At 35.1% G+C, this 24,762-nt stretch overlaps 1 protein-coding gene across 11 annotated transcripts in view; it reads left to right on the forward strand.

Moving 5' to 3' along the window:
* ERC1 (ELKS/RAB6-interacting/CAST family member 1) overlaps positions 1-24,762 on the forward strand; it is a 547,045-nt gene that overhangs the window by 233,624 nt on the left and 288,659 nt on the right. For 8 of the 11 annotated variants that reach the window (XM_046012301.1, XM_046012300.1, XM_046012302.1 and 5 more), the window contains 2 exons: positions 2,499-2,634; positions 22,554-22,685. In XM_046012301.1, coding sequence (XP_045868257.1) covers positions 2,499-2,634; positions 22,554-22,685 — 268 coding nt within the window. The remainder of the gene's footprint in view (positions 1-2,498; positions 2,635-22,553; positions 22,686-24,762) is intronic. The other 3 variants (XM_046012305.1, XM_046012310.1, XM_046012311.1) reach the window with 1 other exon arrangement.

The raw sequence follows: 24,762 nt of genomic DNA on the forward strand, positions 1-24,762 counted from the left end.
CTGGAAGGAGAGCACAGATAGTAATTTCTCTGACATCGGGTAACACCATTTTTCTAGATATGTCTCCTGAGGCAAGGGAAACAAAAGCAAAAGTAAACTGTTGAGACCACATTAAAATAAAAAGCTTCTGCACAGCATAGGGAGCAATCAACAAACAAGAAGAGAACCTAGTGAATGCGAGATCTTTGCAACTGACATATCTGATGAAGGTGATAGGGATAAAGTATATAAAGAACTTCTACAACTCAACATGAAAAAACCAAATAATCCAATTTAAAAAGGGCAGGAGACATGAATGGACATTTATCCAAGGAAGATGTACAGATTACCAAAAGACACATAAAAGATGGTGAACACCTCTCATCATCAGGCAAACACAAATCAGAACCAAAATGAGATACCATCTCACACCAGTCAGAGTGGCTGCAATCAAAAACACAAGACCCAACAGGTGTTTGTGAGGATGTGAAGAGAAAGGAGCCCTTGTGCGCTGTTGGTGAGAAAGTAAATTGGTGTAGCCACTGTGGAAAACAATATGGAGGTTCCTCAAAAAATAAGATTACCAATTGATTCAACAATTTAGTTGTTCAACTATTTACCTAAAGAATATGAAAACACACACACACACACAAAGAATATGAAAACACTAGTTCAAAAAGATAATATGCAGTCCTATGTTTAATGCAGCATTAAATAGCCAAATTATGGAAGCAGCTCAAGTGTCTATGGATAGATGAATGGATAAAGAAGGTGTGACACAGACACACACTGGAATATTATTCATCCATAAAAAGGAAATCTTTGGGCGCCTGGGTCGCTCAGTCAGTTAAGCGTCTGCCTTGGCTCGAGTCATGATCCTAGGGTCCTGGGATTGAGCCCCATATTGGCCTCTATGCTCAGGGAGAGCCTACTTCTCTCTCTCCCTCTGCCCCTGCTGCTCTTTATCTATCTCTGTGTCAAATAAATAAAACCTTAAAAAAAAAATGAATGAAGTCTTGCCATTTGCCACAATGTAAATGGAGCTATGCAGTATTATGCTGAGTAAAATCAGTCAGAGAAAGACAAATACCATATGATTTCACTCATATGTGGAATTTAAGAAACAGACAAATGAACAAAGCAAAAAAGAGACAAACCAAAAAACTGACTCTTAACTACAGAGAACAAACTGGTCACCAGAGGGGAGGTGAATTGGAGGATGTGTAAAATAGGTAAAGGGGATAAAAAGTATATTTATCATGAAGAACACTGAGTAATGTATAGAATTGTTGAATTATGATATTGTACACCTGAAACTAATATAACATTGTATGTTAACTGTACTGGAATTAAAATTTAAGAAAAGAGAAAAAAGAAAAGAATAAAGAAAAGTTGTTCAGCTTTGGTAGTTAGCAATATGCATTTTAAAGCTATGATGAGGTATTATTTATATTTATTAGTTTGTTAATATTTAGAAAGTCAGATAGTACTGTTATTGATTTCCTAGAGGTGTAACAGGTATTGCTGTGTATTACTAGTGAAAATACAAGTTAATACAATTTCTTGGAAAGTAATTAGTGAATCTGAAGGTATACCTATTGTATGGCCTAACATTTCAGTTTCTGGGCCCTTGCCTTAGAGAAACTCTTGCATAAGTACAACGAGCAAAGCATAACTAGCAGCATTGCTCATAATAGTAAGAAAAATGAAACAACTGCGCTGTTTGTCACTTTGGGAATGGGTTGAAACATTTGCTTTATACTTATATTGTAGTGAAAATTGAAGGGATTGAAAAAAACTGCGTTAGCACTCATTGTTTAGTATGAGTCTCAAAACATGTATTGAAAAGAAAGAATCATTTAGTAATAAACTATATATGAATTTCAAAAGCATTCAAACTTAATGAAGTATCCCTATATAAGTGATTTAGTTGCATACTATAATAACAGCAGAGGGATCTTAAACACAACATTTAGAATATAAGGCATTCTTATTTTAGTGTGAAAGCAGTGGAATAGGATTAGGAACTTCAGAAGTACCTATAATCTTTGGGTGGTTAAGTGGGGTTCCCATATTGTTACATCATTATTTTTATATTCATATATATTATATATAGTCTTGGAAGTTTGAAATATTTAATAATAGTAACATTAGAGCTAGAATATCAAACCTTTCTTAATTGGCTACTCTATTCTTTCATAGCATTGATGTTGGTAGCCTTTCCCTGTTTCCAACATAAATCTCTGAATTGATTTCTTCAGACTACCCGATGCCTTTCTCATGTTTTATGGCTTTGTGCTTTGTAAAGTACATGCTTAAACTTTGTTTCTGAAATATCATTGTATCCAATTTGCTACCCTTGGTAGGAGAGAATGTTGAATTGTTAGAAAAATCTTGCAGCAAGAATTCTTTGTTTGTTTTCAGCTGTTACTTGGTGTCTGTGGTATAGATTTGTAAATGCAAATGTTCTTCTCTGTGCATATATGTAAAAGCTTGGTTTTTCTCCCCTTTATCAATAGGCAAGTAAAAGACCAGAATAAGAAGGTAGCAAATCTGAAGCACAAAGAACAGGTGGAAAAGAAGAAAAGCGCACAGATGCTTGAGGAGGCTCGACGAAGGGAGGACAATCTCAACGACAGCTCCCAGCAACTACAGGTTAGAACACGAGGACAGTCTGAAAGGATTGGGTGAAGAGATTTGATCCATAATTGCATGTTGTTTTCCTCTTCATCTTTATCCTCCTCTTTTTTCTCTTTGTAACCCTGCTTGCTGCCTTCCTCTGAGACCAACTGTTTAGCAATAAAGGAATGGCTTTAAATAGAAAAGGCAAGTTTTATTCCACAGCTTTGTGAGGACATCCCAGCATAGGAGAAAGTTCACCTTGCTTCAAGTCGATCACATTTAATTGGTAAGTTCAATGTCAGTTTAATGAGTGGGTTCTGTTAAGCTTCAGGGTGGTCTGTGTTACAGTTTGCCATCTTCCTTCATTAAAGTGCATTGCTAAACTTGGTTCATGTCTGTTGAGCTTCCTCCTGTGTTTTTCATTCTTCTTTTCCCTTTTCCCCTCTCCCTCTTTCTTTCCCTCCTCTTTAAACATTCAATGTAGAGAGCATATTTCACAGTCATATAGGATGTATTAACTATACTTTTTTACTTCAGCAGAGTGGTAATTGATGTGTAAACCTAATGATTCACAAATTAGGGTGAAATTAGACTCCATAATGATAGGAGTAGTGATGATATGACAAGTGTGTATATGTGCCCAGTACTTGGCCCTAGGCCCTGGTCATTCATGGTTTCTAACCTTTACAGTGATCCAGTGGGACAGATGGTTTTGTACACATTTTATAGATAAGGAAACAGACTCAGAGAAATTGAATTATTCGCCTAAATGCACACAGTTTTCAAAGTGGCTCAGCCGTGACTTTAACTGAGACTTTCTGGATCTCTAGCCTTTCAGAATGAAGGTTTAAATTTTAGAGAAGAATATCATAAGCTTTGCTAGAAACCTGTGAAACTCCTGCCAAGGCTGCTAAGCCATTGTCACTTCGTTTTTCTCTCGTTACAACTTCGAATTGGGTATGAGAGACTTTGTCACAGTTGCATTATCATGAAATCTTTACTGGAGAGATTTGGAGGAGTTATTACTGTGGAAGCCATTTTTAGGCTTTACAACAAATTCTATTTCAGACATATTTTTAATTTCTTTTTCCATTCATCTTTTTTTTTCCTTTTTATAACGATTTTATTTATTTATTTGACAGAGAGAGAGAGAGAGACAGACAGACAGACAGACAGATCACAAGTAGGCAGAGAGAAAGGGGAAAGCAGGCTCCCCGCCAAGCAGAGAGCCCGATTCGGGGCTCGATCCCAGGATCCGGAGGTCACGACCAGAGCCGAAGGCAGAGACTTGACTCACTGAGCCACCCAGGCACCCCTCCTTCTGTGGGTTTCGACAAAGGTATCTCACCACCACAGTAGCTCTCTGAATGGTTCCACCGCCTTAAAAATCCTCTGTGCTCTGCCAAAAAAAATCCATTCATCTTTTATGTAATTTTTATTGATTTATAATATTTATAAAATTTATTGATTTTTTATTGATTTATAATATTTATAAAATTTATAAGTACATGGTGCTTATAGGAATAGCATACATTTTCTCAAATGCAGCACCTTTTGATAAAGCAGCATACCAGTTTTCCCCCTCTCTTGCCAACAACAGTCAATACTGCCAATTTTCTCTTCCTCCCTGCCAATCTGATGGATGGAAAATATTTAATTTTTGTTTTAATTTATATTTCTCTGATTACCAGTGAGGCTAAGTATTTATTCGTCTTAAATTGTCATTTGTTAATGTAAATCAGATGTTATTTCTCCTCCATGTTGGCCCTTTCCCCAAGCATTTTTTGGTTCATTTATTCCTGTTAAGGGAACATATAAATATTTATCTACAAATATTTTTAAGTTGTTCTGAGCTTTCACTTTTTATCTATATATATTTTTTAAAGATTTTATTTATTTGAGAAAGAGAGACAGAGTGTACATAAGTCAGGAGAAGGGGCACAGGGAGAGGAAGAAGCAGACTCCCAGCTGAACAGGGAGCCTGATGAGGGGCTCAGTCTCAGGACCCTGGTATCATGAACTGAGCCAAAGACAGATGTTGAACAACTGAGCCAACCAGGTGCCTCTCACCTTTATGTTTTTGTTTTGTTTTTTTTCAAAGATTTTATTTATTTATTGGGCAGAGATCACAAGTAGGCAGAGAGGCAGGAGAGAGAGAGGGGGAAGCAGACTCCCCACTGAGCAGAGAGCCCAATGCGGGACTCCATCCCAGGACCCTGAGATCATGAAGGCAGAGGCTTAACCCACTGAGCCACCCAGGCGTCCCTACTTTTTAATTTAAGTTATTTTAAGGTATTTTGTGTCATGAGGGTCTTATTTTTCTTCATTGCTTAATTTCACTAGGTTATTGATAGGAAATTATTTCTAATTACAGGAATATTTATTTTTTAATTACAGAAAATATTTATTTTATAGAACAAGCCCTTATTTATGTTACCTCCTTAACGGTTTCATTTATCTTGTACCCTCTGTCCCTTTAATGTTTCGTTACTAGTCTATCTGTGTAAACTGAAAGATGCCCTTTTAATCTTTTGTCAGTTTTTATGTTAACATCAAAAAAGCCCTCACGTGTAATATCCCATTTCCTCTTTGTATAATTTAAGAAGTAAGTCAGATTATTTATTTATATATTACATAGAAAACTATGATTTTTCCAAGGTGTCTCAGTAAGTAATAGCTATAAATTTCATGAGAAATGATAGTTCATGGCCATATGCAAGATACACATGGATGTAATTTATTGAAAAATAGGGAAAGGACATAGTATTACAAATAGGATAATTTGCATCTGGTCTCAGCTCTTTTGCTAATTTTGCCACTTACTTCTTAACCATTTTAGTGCAAATGACAACCTAGTGGTAGCTAGCATTCAGATTGTGATCTCTGAATAGGATTCCCCACTAAAAGAAGCTAGAGATTCTTGGAGAAATGGCTAATCACAGAATTCATGGGAGTAGAATAGTAGAAAAGCAATTGATTTAAGATTTGTATTAACAATAGCTCTTAATACCTGAATCTTTTTGTGTTTTAAGTTTCTGCATATGTATTTGGGCCCATCTATTGATGTTTTTTATGAAATAGGAAATGCAAATGGAAGGAATTATTTTAGTATTTCCATTATAGGCATAATAATTCTAGGATTATAATATGTTCCCTATCATGTTAAAAAATATAGTTAATGTTTTCACCTTTGATGAATAATGAATATTTAATCTTCATCAGATGCCACCTGCCTTCCAAAGATTAATTCTTTTGATCATGTTAATAAGCACATAGTGTGTTTTGTTTGTGAAGATTTGAACCTGCTTTAAAACAAGAAGGTTCATTTTCACATTTTGTTATTCAGTGACTGACTGCCAGCTATGGTAGTTTATTGTGGCTTTACTCTTCCTAGCAAAAATTACAGTTTGCCACAGAGCAGTAGTACTGCTTTTTAAATTTACCTTTCTTTATTCTGAAAGATAAATATATTTTAAAAAATACATAATAAAACACTGTAAGTAATACATACAAAGTGATCATCTCAGGAAATGAGAAGATTATTGGTATTCCAGAAGTCCCATGTGTATTCCTTCCCAGTTATTATTTCCTCCCTTCCTCCAGAGGAAATTATTACTTGGACTTATATTGTTCTTTGCAACCTGTGTATATATTAAATAGAAAGTATAAGTTAGTTTTACATATTTTTATTTTATATAAATGGAGTCATCAAATTTATTCACTTGTGACTTATTTTGTTCAATATCATATGTGAGGTTTGTTCTTGATAGTTGTATGTAATATTTGCACATTTGTCCTCGCTGTACTGTTTTTTTTAAACTTCATAATGCTAGGTTTTATCTTGAAAGTGTTTTGAAAAGATAATTTCATTTCTTCCCAGTTTTCCATGTTTTGAATATTTGATGGAACTTAAAGTATTCCTTTTTGGCAGAGCATGAGTTTGGAAGTTAAGTTGTCACTTTACCCATTGTTCTTGGCTCAACACATTAAAAATGTTCCAAAAAGATTAAACAAATTCCTTACATATGAAATGAAAATCATACCTGATAATGGAGGGAACTTGGGAATCGTGCAGACTATAAACATGGCCATTGTTTATCATAACTTAGTTATGAATGTCCTTTTAAAGATATGACTACATACCATTGTATTCTGTTTGTATCTTTGTATTTTGGACAGTTATAACTAATCAAACTTTTTTTTTTTTTTTTTAAAGATTTTATTTATTTATTTGACAGATAGAGATCACAAGTAGGGAGAGAGGCAGGCAGAGAGAGAGAGAGAGGAGGAAGCAGGCTCCCCGCCAAGCAGAGAGCCCAACGCGGGGCTCGATCCCAGGACCCTGGGACCATGACCTGAGCCGAAGGCAGAGGCCCTAACCCACTGAGCCACCCAGGCGCCCCTCAAACATTTTTTGTTTTAGAAGTCCCTTTATACTCTTAAAAGTTAGTAAAGTCTCAAACAAGATTTTTTTTTAAGATTTTATTTATTTATTTGACAGACAGAGATCACAAGCAGGCAGAGAGGCAGGCAGAGAGAGAGAGAGGGAAGCAGACTCCCCACTGAGCAGAGAGCCCAATGCGGGACTCCATCCCAGGACCCTGGGATCATGACCTGAGCTGAAGGCAGAGGCCTTAACCCACTGAGCCACCCAGGCGCCCCTCAAACAAGATTTTTTAATGTGGGTTATAATTAGCATATACATATACAGTTAGCTTATTGACCTGGGTATCCATCATCTCGTTGTATCTGAAGATGCATCTCCAGCAATATAAAATATTCACATAAAAAGTTATTTTCCGTATTGTTGGTAAGTGTGAACTATTGGACAACCTAACTGCCCATAGATAGGAGAGTGCTTGAATCTCCTGTGGTACACCCACACATTGGAGACTTGGCAGCTTTAAAAAAGAGAAGAAGATCTCTAATGAGCTAATACGGAATGATTTCCTGGACATCCCATTAAGCTGAGCGGGGGGAGAAGCACAAAAACTATTTGTTGTATGCTAATCTTGGTATAAGAAAATATACACATATCTGATCTTTTTTACAAAAGAAAACAGGAAGGATGAACTAGAAAGTAGAGAGACCAGTAAGTAATCTATGGGAGTGTTGGGAAGAAGAATGGAAAAAAGGGGGAAATGGAAATGGGGTGGTGCGTTTGAAGAGAGCCTTCTCTTAGCATATCTCTTTAGAGAATAGCTCTGACTCTCCAAACCACAGTAATATTTAACATACTCTAAAACCTAAGTAAACAAAACCAATCAGATGCATTGGGGGGAACCAAAAGAGAATACAAACACTAACAAGCAAACTTGTTTTATAAACAAATAATACAAACACCCTCAAAGGGGCAGGGAAGAAGGGAACTAACCTAAGTGGCTTTGGAAAATATTTTCTTGATTGAATGCTATTAAGCTAAATGGAACTGTATATAAATCTTGTAATCTAGTAATGTGTTTCTCACAGATGATAGGCTAGCCGTTCTGAAAGTACTTGATATGTGTACTAGAATTCAAATAAATATTGATAATGAGGGCTGAGGTTTTCATTGTTCAAGAATTTATAAATAAGTAAAGTGGGAAGGCTTAAATGAGCCCTGTGGTGTTGGACTGGAATCAAGAGATATTACTATGAAGTCATGGTATTTAATTTATATGCAGATAGATGTAGAAATATTGCTGTGTGTATATATATGGGGTTATTGTACATGATTTTATTTCCTAACTGTCCATTAAGGGGGCTTAGAAGCATTACGCATACCTAACACCCAGATTTTAGTTGCTATACACCTTTCTCCAGTGAAATGGACCAAGGCATCTTGGAGAAGTGGTTGATTTCAGGACTGGGGCAGGGAAAATAAACAGTGAGCCTGGATAACTTTCTGGTTCCAGAAAATAGGAAAGTGCTTAACAGAAAAATGGGGGCTTGTGGAAAGAACATAGGAGCCAACCTAAAGGAGCATCTGATAGCTCATGCTAAAACAATTTGAGTTAAAAAAAAATAATGATAATATTTTAATCCATAGAATGAAATAAATATTCATGAGCCCATACCGATATAAGTAATCAAATGCAAAAGTCAGTACAGGAGTAAGGATAGCTTTTTTCCAAAGAAGATTTCTAATTAGTAAGTGTAGAAGGAAATAGATTTTAAATAATCACCATGAAGCAAACACCTCAGTAAGAACTGTTGCAGACAAGATCCACTGATGGTTGTGAAAATTAGTGGGTGAACATTTAAATCATCATAAGACTGGCATAGTCTCAAAATATATTCCCTGAGATGTTTACTAATGTAAGACTGTAATGGTTCAGTGAACGGACCTAGCGGATACCTTAACAAAATGATCAAGGTTAACATTACCAATAGTCAGATATACTGAGAAGGAGACAGTATCATTTTTGTGTTGCTCTTTCTCCAAAATAAATTATCTTATTCCAGTCATGAGAAAACACCAGGCAAATCCATATTCTAGGACATTTTATAAAATAACTGTGCAGTATACTGTAAAAAGATCATGAAAGACAAAGACTGAACACTGTTACAGGTTGGGTTGGTGGGAACTTAGAAGAAATGTTAAGTAAATGAAATGTGAGATCCTGGATTGAACCCTGAGACAGATAGAGGACATTAGGGAAAAAATGTTGAAATTAGAATAAGGCCTTTAGTTTGGTAAAAAGTATTATACTTTGGTAAAGTACTGTCAGTTTCATAATTTTGATCATTGTTACCATGGTTATGTAAGCTCTTAACATGAGAAGAGGTTGGGTGGAGAGGTATATGGGAACTGTGTACTAATTTTGCAGCTTCTCTGTATATTTATAACTAGTTCAGAATAAAAAATTTATTTAAAATTGTCATTGACTCTCTTTTCTCAGCCCTTTTAATTACCTACTTCACTTTCCCATCCCCTTGAAAGAAATGAGCTATCAATTTCAAAAACCTCTTACCTCCAAGCTTAATGATACAGGATAGATATGTTAGGCTTTTTTTGAAATACTGTTTCTATGTTTGCAATGCAGATGTTATTGTGTTCGCTATATTGTTTGATATCCTAAAGGCTTAATTTAATGTAGAATTTAGTTGAACAAGTTGATTGTTCTGAAAATTCGACCCAAACTGTAAAGCCATGATATGATAATATGGCTCTTTTGTTAGAGCTGATGTACTTTGATTAGTCTCTATCCCTCTAAGATATTAAGCTTACTTTTCACTCATTTTCCTTGATGTCTTTCATTTGTTCCATATAAATTAATCAGTGCTTTCTAAGTGTAAAGGTCCATTGCTAGAGTTGGTTATGGTAGTGAAAAGTCTTATTTCCTGCCCTTCTGGAGGAAGGGAAAGACAATTTCCTTATGGGAAAGACAATATACCATAACGATAAAACTAACCAAGTAATAAATAGAAATTATGGTAAATTAATTTGGGGGACTTGAGTTTAAAAATCATTCTGAACTCCATAAGAATCAGTGATATCATCTAGAGGTAAAATATTAACAGAAGAACATGGAGTTAGAGTTAAGCCCTTAAGGTCCTCAGTAGGTAAAGATGGGGGTTGGGTGGGAGAAGGTGGTGTTTGAAAGGAAACAAATGAAAAGACCAGTTGAGGTGGGAGGGAAAAGGAGAATAAGGCATTACAGAAGGCAAGAGAGAAGATTGTCTCCAGAGAGGGAGTAAATACTTCAGGCTAATGGTGCTGAGAGGCTGAGAAAGAGGACAGCACAGTTGAGTGGTCTGGTCCATTGTATTCAAAATGGTCAAGAGCAGTGGTCTCCTTGGATTAAAGTAAATAGATGTCTTCATACCTTATAGACCTTGGAGATAGTTAAATAGTCCTATGTTGATGCAGACACTCCCCCTGAATAATTTTTATGTCACACACTCACCAATATTCACTGTCCTAAGGTCACAAGGACGTTGTAATGTCTTTCTTGGGTATATACATAACTAATGTTAAGACTTGATTATATGGTGGTTAAAGTGTTTCTAGTATGATCCATACATACATTTAAACTATTTTACAATTCCAGTTGATATTCACAAATATAGGACACGAATGATAAAAGCAATGCAGTACATATTGGCAATGAGTCTTTCCTATTACCATGTTTTTTAATTATAGTGCCTCTTCCCTTGATATTCAGCATTTAATTTTGCTGAATTTTGTTTTCCTTACTCAAGATCTTAGCTCTGTATTAATTAGTTCTGAGTTGTTTCATTAATGTTTTTTGTAAGCCGTATTTTACTTGACTAAGTAAGACTTTAGGATAATCTGTAGTTGTCGTCAGTAAACATTTATTGAGTGCCTATTATGGAATTGTCACTGTGCTGAGTGCTGTGATATGCTGGATATGTCAAAAGGAGTGTTATTGTGCAGTTTATGAACTACAGTAATTGCTGTATAAAAAACTGAAACTAGGCAAATCCCAACAAGGGCTTCTTCCTTCCTAAATAAACATTGTATGAAAGCATAATCTTTGCTGATTTGACTGATGGTGATGTTTGCGATTAGAAAAACTCTGTTGAACCAGGTGGTGGGTAATAGGGAGGGCACGTACTGCATGGAGCACTGGGTGTGATGCCAAAACAATGAACACTGTTATGCTGTAAATAAACAAACAAACAAAAAAAAACAAAAAAAAACCCTCTGTTGAAAGCCTGCCCATCTTCTGAGGTTCAGATCAAATGCTCCTCCCTTTTGTGCAGCCTGCCTAAATCCTCACAGTTGGAATTAATCAGGCCCTGTGTTGTAATTCTATTAGACTTTGTTTCTGCTTTGATTTCAGAGCTTATTTTTGCTTACTTTGCGTTATATACTAATAATTTGTGTGCTGTTCCCCCCACATATTTGAGTTTGGGAACCAGGTTTTGGTACATTGTACATAGTTGGTTCTCTCTAAAAGTGTTTATTGATTTCAGTGGCATCAAGAGATGTCCAGAACCCTCCTTGTTCACAGGCATCTTAGCCTGGCCTTTGGATTCTCCCATCAACCAAACTTCATTTCTTTTTTTTTTTTTTTTTTAAGATTATTTATTTATTTATTTGATAGAGAGAGATCACAAGTAGATAGAGAGGCAGTCAGATAGAGAGAGAGAGGGAAGCAGGCTCCCTGCTGAGCAGAGAGCCCGATGCGGGACTCGATCCCAGGACCCTGAGATCATGACCTGAGCTGAAGGCAGCGGCTTAACCCACTGAGCCACCCAGGCGCCCCCCAAACTTTATTTCTAACCTAATTTTTAGGTGAGATACTTACTAGCATAGCTACTATATCCTAGAGAAGCTGATAGTGTATGTGTTTCTTAAATATGGTTTATTGATTTTCTAATCTATGCTCTTTTTCTTACACAGAATCCTTTCTCTTTGGATTTCCAGTTTTACCACCTAAAGATTCTGGCTTAAAATTAATCTTTGTTGATGATCTCTACATTCTGTTTTGTTATTGTTTTATTCCTTGTTCCTCAGCCTGTATGTTTAATTGTACTTCATTGTTTTCTACTTCTTAATGTTCTATAATTATTCCTGTGTGATTTAATCACTTTTCTCTTCTCAGCTAGTTTCTATCTGCCTTAGGTTAAGGGCTGTTTTAAACATTTCTTTTCAGAAATATTGAAATAATGTTTTAGGTAGGTAGCCATTCATTAAGTGCAGCTATCATTGTTATAAATAATAAAATTTAAAGATTTAGTTACAAATTAAAAATTAAAATTAAAATTCTTAAATTAAAAATTCAATTGAAAATTAAAAATTAAAAAAAAACCTTGTATGATGCTACAACATTTAGCATCCTAATATTCACTAAAATTTCATAGGTTACCCTTTAAGGAGTTCCCATATTTTAACAAAGGAAATATCGGGTTTTCGGTTAGTTGAGAATATTTACCTTAAATATTTTTCTTCTTTAAGCAATAACACTCACTTTGTCTTTTGACAAAACTGCAAGTTTTAGGGGCGCCTGGGTGGCTCAGTGGATTAAGCCGCTGCCTTAGGCTCAGGTCCTGGTCTCAGGGTCCTGGGATCGAGCCCCGCATCGGGCTCTCTGCTCTGCAGGGAGCCTGCTTCCTCCTCTCTCTCTGCCTGCCTCTCTGCCTACTTGTGATCTCTCTGTCAAATAAATAAATAAAATCTAAAAAAACAACAACAACAACAACAAAAAAACCCCTGCAAGTTTTAGTCATATTCTAATAAGACAAAGGAGTCTGAAATAGGGAGGGGTGAGAAGCTCATATCAGTAGTAGTTTAGTGCTTTGTTTTTATTTATAACAAAGATAAGTATTTGAATTTAACCTTGAGAGAGGCTACTGTCACAGAGATTAATGGGGCTGCTGAAAGAACACTGCAGCTCTTGTGAATCAGCTCTCCTGAGACCAATGAATACTAAGAATAAAGTTCAAAGAAAGTGAAAACAATAGAAATAGAGATAGGGAAACTTTACATATATTTAGACATATTCTCTTTTTAGATGCATTATCGGTGAAACATTTGTGTTTTTCTTTAAAATTTGGATTTGCTCTGTCAAAAATAATTTTTCCATTTTAGTAAGAGATTTTTTTTTTCCTTTCTGAAATGAAGACTACTTATTTTTGGTTTTCACATTGGCCATGGGGATACTTATTTAAGAAAACCTTTAAAAAAAAATTAGGAATGTCTGATACCTTACTAGAAATACTATGGGATGCGTCATCTGATTAGATATCTCTGATCTATTAACGATGTTCTTGTAAAAATCAATTGTGGTTTCTTAACAGACATTCTCAACCTACTTAAAGATTTAATACTGTTTTATTTCTTCCTCAATTTTTTTTCTTGGCAAGACAGTTCTTTTTTCTGTCTAGAGAGTATGGGCATAGGTGGGGTTTTATGGTGTTCTTGGCAAATATTAAGTAGAGTTAGGGATTACACTGGAAGAGTATACATATAGATAGCATCCATTTTAACAACCTTTTGGGTAGTTGATGGAATTAACTTGAAAATTGGGTTTTCCTGCAGGTGAAGCACCCACTCAAATTGTTGGCATGTGTGTGATTTTTTTAAAGCTTTTTAGCCCAAACTCTGCTGCTTTTTATCATTTAGAAAAAAGCAAAACAAGTCATAAAATCATTTTAAGGAACTCTACAGCGTTGAAATGGACTCTATAGATACTTTTCTCTGGCCAAAAATCAGTTATATTTGATAGCCAGTGAAAGGTACTGAAGAAATGTTTATTGATAATATTCATGTGTAGGTAGCCTGCTGAGCTGCTTCCTGCTGTTAAATTAGACCTATTCTATGGAAACTTTTAGCCAACACCCTTTTAGCTTATTACAAGAATCCTCTCCATAAAATAAAGAGTAGTTAAAAGTTACATCTGGCACTAAAATTCAGTGAAATGAATGGTTTAGTCCTTTCTTTTGTGTTGTTGTGGAAACCCCTCTTTTCTATTTGGAAAGTGAAGTCTCTGAGAAGATTCTTTTTATTTTTAAGAGAGCAGAAGCAGGTAGTAGGTATCCTCTTTGCCAAGACCTCAAAGACAAAGGTCATTCTCTTATGGACCACATCAGTTGTTTATTAAGTAAAAGATTATCTTTGGGATTTTGGTAAAGACTTTGAAAATGTATGCTTGTTGTTTTTATAAGCATTATTGATCAGAGGAGATGTGTCGTAAGATTAGGCAAAGCCTGTGTCCTTGCTCAAGTTTCTGATACCCAGCTCCCAGAATTTTTAAGATAAGAACGTGGCTTATCTACATGGGTATTTGTACAATATGCTCTGTAAAAATTATTTATGTAAAAGCATCATTTTATGTGTAGATATTTCTGTTTCTTTAATGAAACTTTTAACAATTAAGGTCATAACAGAGTTCTCTAAAACAGGGGAGATACTTGAGGGACTTTGGACAGAAGGGGGAAGAAAATATCTTTAAATTTTAACCCAAAGCATTTCCTTAAAATAAAAAGTAGTTGGTGTATAACCAAATTCTGTCTCTGTGTTAGGCTAGCTTTCTTTTCTTAAAATTGACTTTATCAATGCATCTGGCTTCAGTTTTTTTCCCCCAGTAAGCATATGAGTAGTTGGTAATTGAATTCTGACATGTTGAATGATTTTAATGAAATCTTCTGCTGTGTGTGTATGCTTGGGGATGGGGAAAAGGGAGGAAGAATAAGCAGTGGGGTGGAGAGTAATAAAGAATTACTGTCTCTTTACGTTAAGGATAATGGATAGCAGTTAACATTAATATCTTTCAGAACATGTTAAAGCCTTTTCGGTAAGTGGTGTTTACTCCAAAGGAAGGAGCTCTTAATATTAACCCAAAGAAATGACCTCCATAATCACGGCAGAGTTCAAGTTGGGAAAGGGATGGGTGAACAGGGGAGGCTGGGTTACCTTGAATAATCTGTGGGAGATCTGCAGTGACTTTCCCTCTGCTTCTGACAAAGGGAAAAGTTTAATAAGATCTGTCATTATCAAATGATTTCTTTTTAGGTTACTGTAGTATTGAACCTTTTTCCCTTTTAATTTTGATGGCAATATTTGAAGAGAGCAAAAAATTATTTTTTAACTGCTGCGTTTGTTTGTTTTGCCTTCACTGTCCTTATTGAATGTTTGGTTTGAAGGAAAGGCAGTGGAGACTAGAGTCTAACAGCTGCAGTGGTATGTAGTTGATGTTGACAGAGCTGATGCCAAGAAGCAAAGTTCAGATGAGTGTCAGTAGTCGTCGTATGGGATTTGCTAGAATCCAGTCTTCTTAGTAATCTGTGTTAATGTGTCACAGCTTTTGCCCTAATTTCTCGACTAGTAAGAGTCTTCTTATTTAAGGATATGAGGAATTTTTTGGTAGCTTCCCACTTTCTCTGTCCCTTTACCATCCACCCAGAACAAGTCACACAAACCTCCTGCTTTGAACCCTATACTGTGTAAATGAAGTGGTCTTATTTGACCTTATTTTAAGTGTAGTTGGCATAGTAGGTAGGTTTCAGCACCTAATCTAGGTGTAGGAAAACTGGTCTGTGTTAGTTTTGATGAGTGCAAACATGATTTGTAGCAGTTGAAGTAAAATTCTAAAGATACTGCTTTCATTTTAAGTGATACGAACTATTTAAAATGATGAAGCATGTTCCTTTCCTGTCTACAGATAGATTTTAAGTGAGTTACAGTGTATGTCTAAATTTTGGGTTGCCTAAATTGGTTAAACAGAGTGAAATTCCAAGTTACAGCAGGTGAATGAAATTCAAGTTTCTTTCTCTATGTAGTTTTCGCCCCTCCCCAATGCTGCCAATTTGATATTTTTCTAAATAATGAGGGCTAGAAAATTGAATAACTCCAAACAGTACAAATAATTCCCCTCTTTGTAATTTTAAATTAGACTTGTTTTTTGCTAAATTTTATGATTTTTTTTTTTTTTTTTTTTTTGCCTCTCAAGAGTAAAATCAATTTTAATGAAAATTCATAAAGGAACAGGATTTAAGGAGGGTCTTTAGTCAGTGGGGGCCAATAAGACCAGGAATACTTCATTCTTATAATTTCCTTAAAAATGGTTTTATTTCCCAAAGAAAAGAATGTCACTAAAATGTGAAGACTGAATTTATTAAATAACTTCTATTATATATAGCTCTTTAAACATCCACCCAGTAATTTTTTTTAGTTGACCTCTGATTGATTAGTATATCATTGAGTATTCTTAGTATCGAACTACTATTGATTTTGACTATTGAATTGGAATCCTCTTCATTTTTACCTTAATCATAAGAAAATATTTCATTAGAACTCAATCCAATTGCAAGTTTTATTCTGAATAATTTTTGACAAAAGGCATATTTTGCTCATCCCATATCCAATGGATATCCTAATTTTGTGTAGTATCTTTAATCTCTGCCATTTACATTTTAGGTAATCTAGTGTCATTTGGTTCCATTTCAATATAACCTCATAAAAAAAGCTCTGTCTTTCTGTTAAAGACCCTGTTATCCTAACAGGTATTTTTCTCTCAGGCGCAGGTGTGATGATAATCACTGTTTTCATGCCCCATTGCTTTGTTGATAATTCAGTTTTCTTATGCAGAAAGTATACTCTAGCATACTATGATAATCATCTTCCAAGATGGCCCCAGATCATCCTTACCTCCTGGTGTTCGAGCCCTTGTGTAGTTCTCTCCCACATTGTATCAGGATTAGTCTATGTGACCAATAGAAAACATCAGAAGTAGAAGTATGTGACTTCTGAAGCTAGATCATAAAAGATACTGCTGCGTCTGTCTTGTTTTCTTGGGTCACTTGCTATGAGGAAAGCCAGGCGCCATATCATAATGACACTCAAGTAGCCCTGTGGAGAAGAACAGAGGCCCCTTGCCAATAGCTATCACCAACTTGCCAGCCATGTAAGTGGAAACAGAGGACTGAATCCTGACTGACATCTTGACTGTGACCCCACAAGAGACCCTGGAACCAGAACTGTTTGGCTAAGCTGTTTTTGAGTTTTGGACCCACAGAAGCTGTGCATGAAAAAAAAAAAAATGTTCACTGTTATTTTAAGCTGCTACGTTTTGAGACAATTTTTTATATAACAATAAACAACTAATACACTTTATATCCTATGTATTAAAGTGATATGCCATATATTGAATTTTTTTCCTTGAAATCCAGTTTGTTTTTCTCTGTTGGCAGAAAGTTAATGCTATTTGAATTTGTTTTATTAATGTTACCATTGCAGTACCCTTCAGTGCTTTAGATTGTTAGAACTTTAGGCAGTTTGCCATAAGGATTCTTACCTATGTAACTTGTATTTCTATGTTAATAGGCTCTGAGCTAAGAAAAGAGATGAACTTACTTTCTTTTAAAGCTTTTATTTATTTGACAGAGCGAGAGAGCACAAGCAGGGGGAATGGAAGAGGGAGAAGCAGGCTCCCCACTAAGCAGGGAACCCAGTGCAGGGGTCAGTCTCAGGATCCCAGGATCATGACCCAAGTTAAAGCAAATACTTGACTGACTGAGCTACCCATGCACCCCAAGAGATGTATTTATAACATGCATTCTAGTTATTGCTGTGTTGTCCACCTAAAATAGAAATGTGGGCACATATATAATTTTGAATTTTCTAATGGCTTCATTTAAAAAACCAAAAGGAAATTAATAATTTTAATAATGTTCTTTATTGAATTCAGTATATCCAAAATATTATCATTTCAACATATAATCAATGTGAGGATTATTACGTGACTTTTTTTGGTACTGTCTTCAAAATTTAGTGTGTATTTATGGCACATCTCATTATTTGTGTTGTCTAATACAGTAGCCACATATGGCTGTATTAGACAACACAAATAATGTATTTGCTATAACTGTATTAGACAACACAAATAACGTATTTGCTGAAGAAGATTTTATTGCATGCTAAAGCAGCAAGTCTTAGAATGGCAGGACTGCCTCATAATTTATCTTAAAGACTGGTGTATGTGGGCTTTTTAAAAGAGAAAATAGAATTAAATGTGTATAGCATATAGTCAGAGCCTTAGGATGTATCTGGTATAATCACTGTCACTATTTGAGCGACCAAGAAGCACTTCCCAGGGGTTTTCTCATATCCCCTTACTTCCTCCAGCCTTGTGTTAACCAAAGCAGAAGTATACGAACTCCTTTGTGTTTTGCAGTTTCTGAACATTTGCAGTTACTGACATTTTATTGGCTTACACATATTCGGAGAAGTGGGTGATAACTGTCACATTTTCTATTTAAAGTTTAGGCATTGAATAGATAGAGATTTTTCTCTTTGTTCAAACCAAAATACACCATTAAGTGCAGTGTAAATGAACAGTTCTTTCACTAGAATTTTGTGTCAAACTCTATCACCAAAATCTACTCACTACTCTTTTCATAGGTATTAAAAAAAAAAGAAGAAGAAGAAGAAGAAACTATTTGCACAGAAAGGGGGATGGGAACAATTTTCAAAGCTCTTGGCTTGGTGCTGTGTCTTACACATATGCTGTTGGTATATTTATGCATTAGGTATTTTGAGAATAATAGCAGAACTTACTGCAATATTTTATCTCTTTAAAAAAAGTTCTTACTTAGAATATTCCATGGTTACCTAAAGACTGGAAAAGAATTTCTCATAATTTTGACCTGCTATGCAAATTATTTGCATGAAGAAATTCAACTTTTGAACAAGAAACTGAGGAAGAGTGACTTGAAATTCATATATTTTTTTCACCATAGGCACTGTCTTGAGATACATTTGGCCAGTCTTTTTTTTTTTTCTCTTTCCAGTAAATAGTTAACCCATATGTTTAGAGTATCCATACCTGAAATAGTCACCACATTTTTAACTATTTCCAGAGATTCATGTATTCTTATTTGCAGTATCTGCTTTTCTTGCAACATTTTAAAATTCAATTTTGAATTTTTTTCCTAACAATTTCTTACTCATATAATTTACAAAGTGACATAATACTACATGGCTTATACAAGTGATAGTCCTCTACCTTATTCTTGTTTAACCTAGATTCCTGCTCCCCTAAGACAAGCACGCTTTCACCCCTTTTGCTTGTTTCTAATACTGTTTAACACTTCCATCTCTCCAAATGACATTTTTTTAACTGTTGTTTTCTTATTTGGACATTAATTATCTACTGACTTCTTACTATGAATGATGAGGAATTAGCCTTTCTAAGCAAGTCACCACACATACTTCCCTCTTTCCGTCTTTCTAATAAAAGTTTTACATTATTATGTCTCAGGCACATAGTATATTATGATTACATTTTCTCTACTGTACTTTTAGTTTTTCCTGGTGGTAATAATAGCATTGGGTTTTTAAATTTGTTTTATTATTTATTTGTTTACATATCACCAGTTTATTCCCAAATTCCTTTCTCCTACTATTCATCATCCCTTACTTATTAACCTCGTAATCTGTTCATCCACTGTTTTTTCTTGGAAACATCTTTCCTTGAGTTTCTGTCCTCTCCTGTGAATTCTCCAGGCTTATAGTTACCCTGAGGGTCCCTTCACTACTCATTTATGGTAGATATCCTTTTTTCTGGGTCCCATGTCTTCCTCTTTCTAGGTCAACTTCTTAAGTTTGATGGACCACATCCCTAGTAGCTTTCTGAAAGAGTCTGTGATTTTAAGATTTTGATTTTGCATTCTTCCCTTACATTTGATTGATAATTTGGATATAGAATTCTAGATCAGAAAGCATCTTTCCATCAGAGTTTTGAAGGCATTACTTCAGTTGTCTTCTGATTCTTTGTTTTACATAAAAAATTCCAGTGCCTTCCAATTTTTTGTTCTTTGTGGACAATCATTTTTGGCCTTTCTAAAACTTAAAAATCTTTTCTCTAGTATTCTAAATTTAAAAAAAAAGTAGAATACCCATATTATAGTCTAAGTATAATAACTGTATTTAATCTTCACCGAAAGTGTAAGAAAAAGGAAGGTTAATTATAAATATGATCTACCAGTGGGCTTAGGACTCCAGTATTTGTAGAACTAAAAGATTCTATTCATTTCTGGCATTGACTCAATATTTTATTAAATGAAAAAGATTCAAGGTGTGTAATTCAGTACAAAGAAAACTTCCTTGGTTTACCTTAGCAGGTATCTATTAAGATTCTGAAAATAAGACTGGAGCCACATTTTACTCACTAGACGGATTAAGTAGTTACAGACTTTGTTGGTCTTGGTGTTGAACGTGATGAGAATATTCGCTGTCTTCATTCTTTTGTTACTACCCTGGTTTAATACAGCTTTCTTGGACTGCATGGTTCTATATGTTATTGTACATTGATTTTAAATTGTATTATAATTTACATAATTTACAGTATTTCATAAATAATATTTTAACAGTTTTCTGATTTTTATTTGTGGTATTTCTTGACTTTTGTTCTTTGTCCTTATTATGGACACGGATTTTGAGCTATCTTTACCATTAAGTCCAGAAAGTTTTCTTAAATAAATGGCTTTGTACACAGAGCTCATTGGGTAGACTCTGATTTTTGTACTGGTTTTGATGAAACTTTCAGTATGAAAACTGATTATCTCGATTATGACAAATTACTAAGTATCCTCTCTCTAAAAAAGTTTTACAGATAAAGCCACAAAGCTGTTTTTCAGCCAGTGCAGATAATCCTATTTGTTTGAAAAAGGTCCTGGGAAGTTATCTGGGATGAGTTTTTCAGCCTCAGTTTAGGTTAGAATAACAGAAGCCTCTCAGGTGATCTCTCAAAGACAGTGTTCAGAGTAAAGAATATCACAGACTGGACAAAAACATAATACTATTGTGTTATTCAAACCAGTTGATAATGGGAAGCATTTATGTTTTTTTTGCTTACAGCAATCTGTAATTCAGAATCCCATGTTACTACACATAAAGTTATTCATTGGAGTTTTTGAGAGGACTGAACTCACTGACAATTGCATCTGTCTCTTTCCACATAATCCTTCTGTTGCATTTCATATTCTTTGAATCAAAAGGAGCTATGTTGGGCTTTGTTTCTATTGTCCCTCTTTGCTTGGCATTGTTTTAGAAATGTTCCACAGTAACTTCAGCAGTTTTGGAAGCTGCACTTTGCTGCTCATGGCAGGCCACCCAGAAGCATTAAAATTTCAAGAAAAAACATTTTTTGATACAGCTAAACTGCCTTTATAAGAGAACCTTACTTATGGGGCTAAATCAGGTTATTTTATAACATTTTCTTCTAGAAAATGAACACTTAAAAACAAATGAATGTGACATATATTACTGAAATGTAATATTTTTTAATCTCATTTTTTTTAGTTGAGAAAAATGAGAACAAAAGATTTATCAACTTTTTATTATGAAAGATGTTAAATAGTAAAATATTCTTTCAGTGCTAGGAGAAAAGTCTGATTTACCTTTGACAGATTTCCAGTTCTGGATTTCCGAAGACAAAGTTGTTAGAAAGGACTTTTCTGTGCTTTACACTTAAAAAGTGAACTATAGTCTAATTAAATGAGAGTTGCATAGATGAATGACAAAATCCTTTGATATCTTTTACTGATACGAGTATTCTGAAAGTTGGAGAGTGTTTCAGCAACTCTTGTTCTTTTGTTTTTAATTTAATTGTATTAGTAAAAGATAGCACTTTCTTTTTAATCTTTTGGTTCTAGAAAAATTTCAAGAGGAAATGCTTAATAATAACCTGATGCATCTAATTCTTAATACTGCTTGAACTCTGCTTCATTTACCCTTCTTATTTTAAGATCTTTCCTTTCTTACATGCTCTTACATGTCCAAAATCTGTAGGATTTTGTCTTTCTTTTAGGAATCCATATTTGCCTTCCCAGGAGTTAATTTTTAAACTTATTTAGAGTATCAAGGTTAGTGGGAATTGGTTGGCTAGCGAAATTACTCATCCTCAGCCTGATCACTTATATCCAGTGACCATTTTTAGTCTTCTCTATGAGATTAAGAGAAACCTTTGATGTCTTGAAATCATTAGGAAACTTTTCTTTTTCATTTATTTTTTTTCTAAATTGGTTTGCTGACAATTGTCTGTGTGAAGAGTATAATCTGAAAAATCATGCTATTTAACTTTTTCATCAAGGCTCAACTTTGTAGGGAGAGAATGTTTTGATATTAAGTCTTATTACTTAGGTTTCATCAAAGCTGGCTTAAAGCCCAGTTTAGGAAGTAATTCAGAAACAGCTTTGTGTTTTTAAGTAATCAAGCCCGTGCTGCCTATGCTGCTTAATAGTTTTATTCTCTCTGTTACAGAGAAAAAATCCATCACTAATTTCTCTTGCTTAACTAACTTGACCTTTTGCTCTTAATAATATACTTCAACCTCCTATTATACTTCTTTTCTTCCCTTATTCCTTCCTCTGTGAAGATATCTTTCTGGCTTGGATTTACTTCTGGAGGGAAGGATATTTAATAAGCAAATAGTCCTTTCTTGATAAATAGTCTCTCCTTGGGTTAACTAGTCTACTTCACCTAGTCTTCCATCGTTTTCCAGGACAGTCTCCGTAAGAAGGATGACAGGATTGAAGAGCTGGAAGAAGCACTAAGAGAAAGTGTACAGATAACTGCAGAGCGAGAAATGGTGCTGGCACAAGAGGAGTCAGCCAGGACCAGTGCTGAAAAACAGGTCTGCAATTTCATACAGTTACTGGCAATGCTGCTGGTTAAACACAAGGTAAAACCCAACCAGTATAGTATAGGTAAACTGTACATATGTTCAGAGGGTTTCAAAAGCACTTCATCAGGTGTAAGTATTTAAACCTAAAAAAGAATTGAAATAAGGTTGCATAAGAATGACTCATGTTAAGAGTCAATGCATTAATAAATTGGGGCTTATTTCACATATATGGGCCTAGTATATGCTCTTGTATCTGGTGAGATGGAATGGAATTTGTCTGTTGTGAGAATGGTCACAATCCTGCTTTTATTTTATTTTATTTATTTATTTATTTATTTTTTAATTTGACAGAGAGAGAGATCACAAGTAGGCAGAGAGGCAGGCAGAGAGAGAGAGGGAAGCAGGCTCCCTGCTGAGCAGAGAGCCCGATGCGGGACTCGATCCCAGGACCCTGAGATCATGACCTGAGCCGAAGGCAGCGGCTTAACCCACTGAGCCACCCAGGCGCCCCACAATCCTGCTTTTAAATTGAATGGGAAAACACAAACATTTCTGAGTTAAAATGTTAAATTTAAATGACAATTTATTTTATACTCTGCCTTGTTCAAAAGAGCAGTTAATTTATTTATTTGACAGAGAGAGATCACAAGTAGGCAGAAAGGCAGGCAGAGAGAGAGAGGGAAGCAGGCTCCCTGCTGAGCAGAGGGCCCGATGCGGGACTCGATCCCAGGACCCTGAGATCATAACCTGAGCCTAAGGCAGCGGCTTAACCCACTGAGCCACCCAGGCGCCCCAAAAGAACAGTTAAAGTTATCGCAAGATATTGACAAGGTTAGTAGCAAGTATGAAGGACATAGTTATCGTGGGACTCGAGAGCCCCAGAGCAGCATGCCTCAGCCCTGAAGTGACTTGCTAAAGAGTTCTGCTGCTGCTATGTGTGGTATTTGCTTTATATAGTTTTTATCTCTTTTAGATCCCTATACACTTGCTTTTGACTTTTTGTTAGGAAGGATAACTAAAATTGGGAAATGTGAATGGTAGAAATGGTTCTAACAAGAGAAGGCTTTAATCTCAATTCCTAGTGTGAGTGTGATTGGAGGTTTTGAATGTCTCTTAGAGATTCATGACATATAATTTTTTGTTATTGTTTCCTTTCCATTTCTTTGTTGGAGAACTATATGTGCTAAAAAGGTAAAAAATTCAATGAGAGGGTAACCGGAATCTTTTGGGGAACCCCCATGATGAGACCACTGTTGTCTTGTGAGTTAAGGTGGTTGCATAGCAAGGAAGTAGGGTACATTTTCAAAGGAGACATGATATAGTGTATGCCCTAAGGGAGTCCCTTCATAACTGTGTTAGGATGAGGATATGCTTTCTTTAGTGCTAAATATAGAAAGAAAGACGAACTGACAGTTTTTAGCCAAACTGAAGAAAAATGGAACTTTTCACAGTCTTTCAGTGCCCTGTTCCTACTTAAATGCCTTGTCCACTTCTAATTTGGGTGAAGAGGGATTTTCTTTTATATTGATTAACCTTTTTTATATTCTTACCTTTATTTTCAAAATGTCCCCATTTTTTTCTTTCTTTAAAGATTTTTTCTGCTTGGGGATCGTTATTTAGTGACAAGTCTTACATATCATGTAGAAATGTTGGCCATTGATGATAATACATCATGTCATTATGGCATATAAATTGCTAGTATGTGTTTTTTAATTTTAAAATGTCTTCTTGTGTGAACTAGTTATAATTTGCTTTTGGGGGGTTGATTTTTATATATTTATGTGTTTATGTATTATTTATAACAGACTTATTTTAGATCAGTTTTTTAAAATTTTTTGTTTTATTTTATAGTTTACAGAAAAGTTGAGCAGAAAGTACATGGGATTCCCATATTTTCCTTCTTCCTTCTCAGTTTTCCCTATTGTTAACATCTAGCATTGGTGTGATAGATTTATTAGAATTGATGAACCAATATTGATACATTATTAACTGGTCCATAGCTGAAATTTTGGTTCACTCTTCATTTCATACAGTTGTCTGGGTTTGGCCAAATGTCTGATGTCATGTATTCACTGTTACAGTATCA

The sequence above is a fragment of the Meles meles genome, chromosome 7 (genome assembly GCF_922984935.1).
Source record: "Meles meles chromosome 7, mMelMel3.1 paternal haplotype, whole genome shotgun sequence".
Lineage (NCBI taxonomy): Eukaryota > Metazoa > Chordata > Mammalia > Carnivora > Mustelidae > Meles > Meles meles.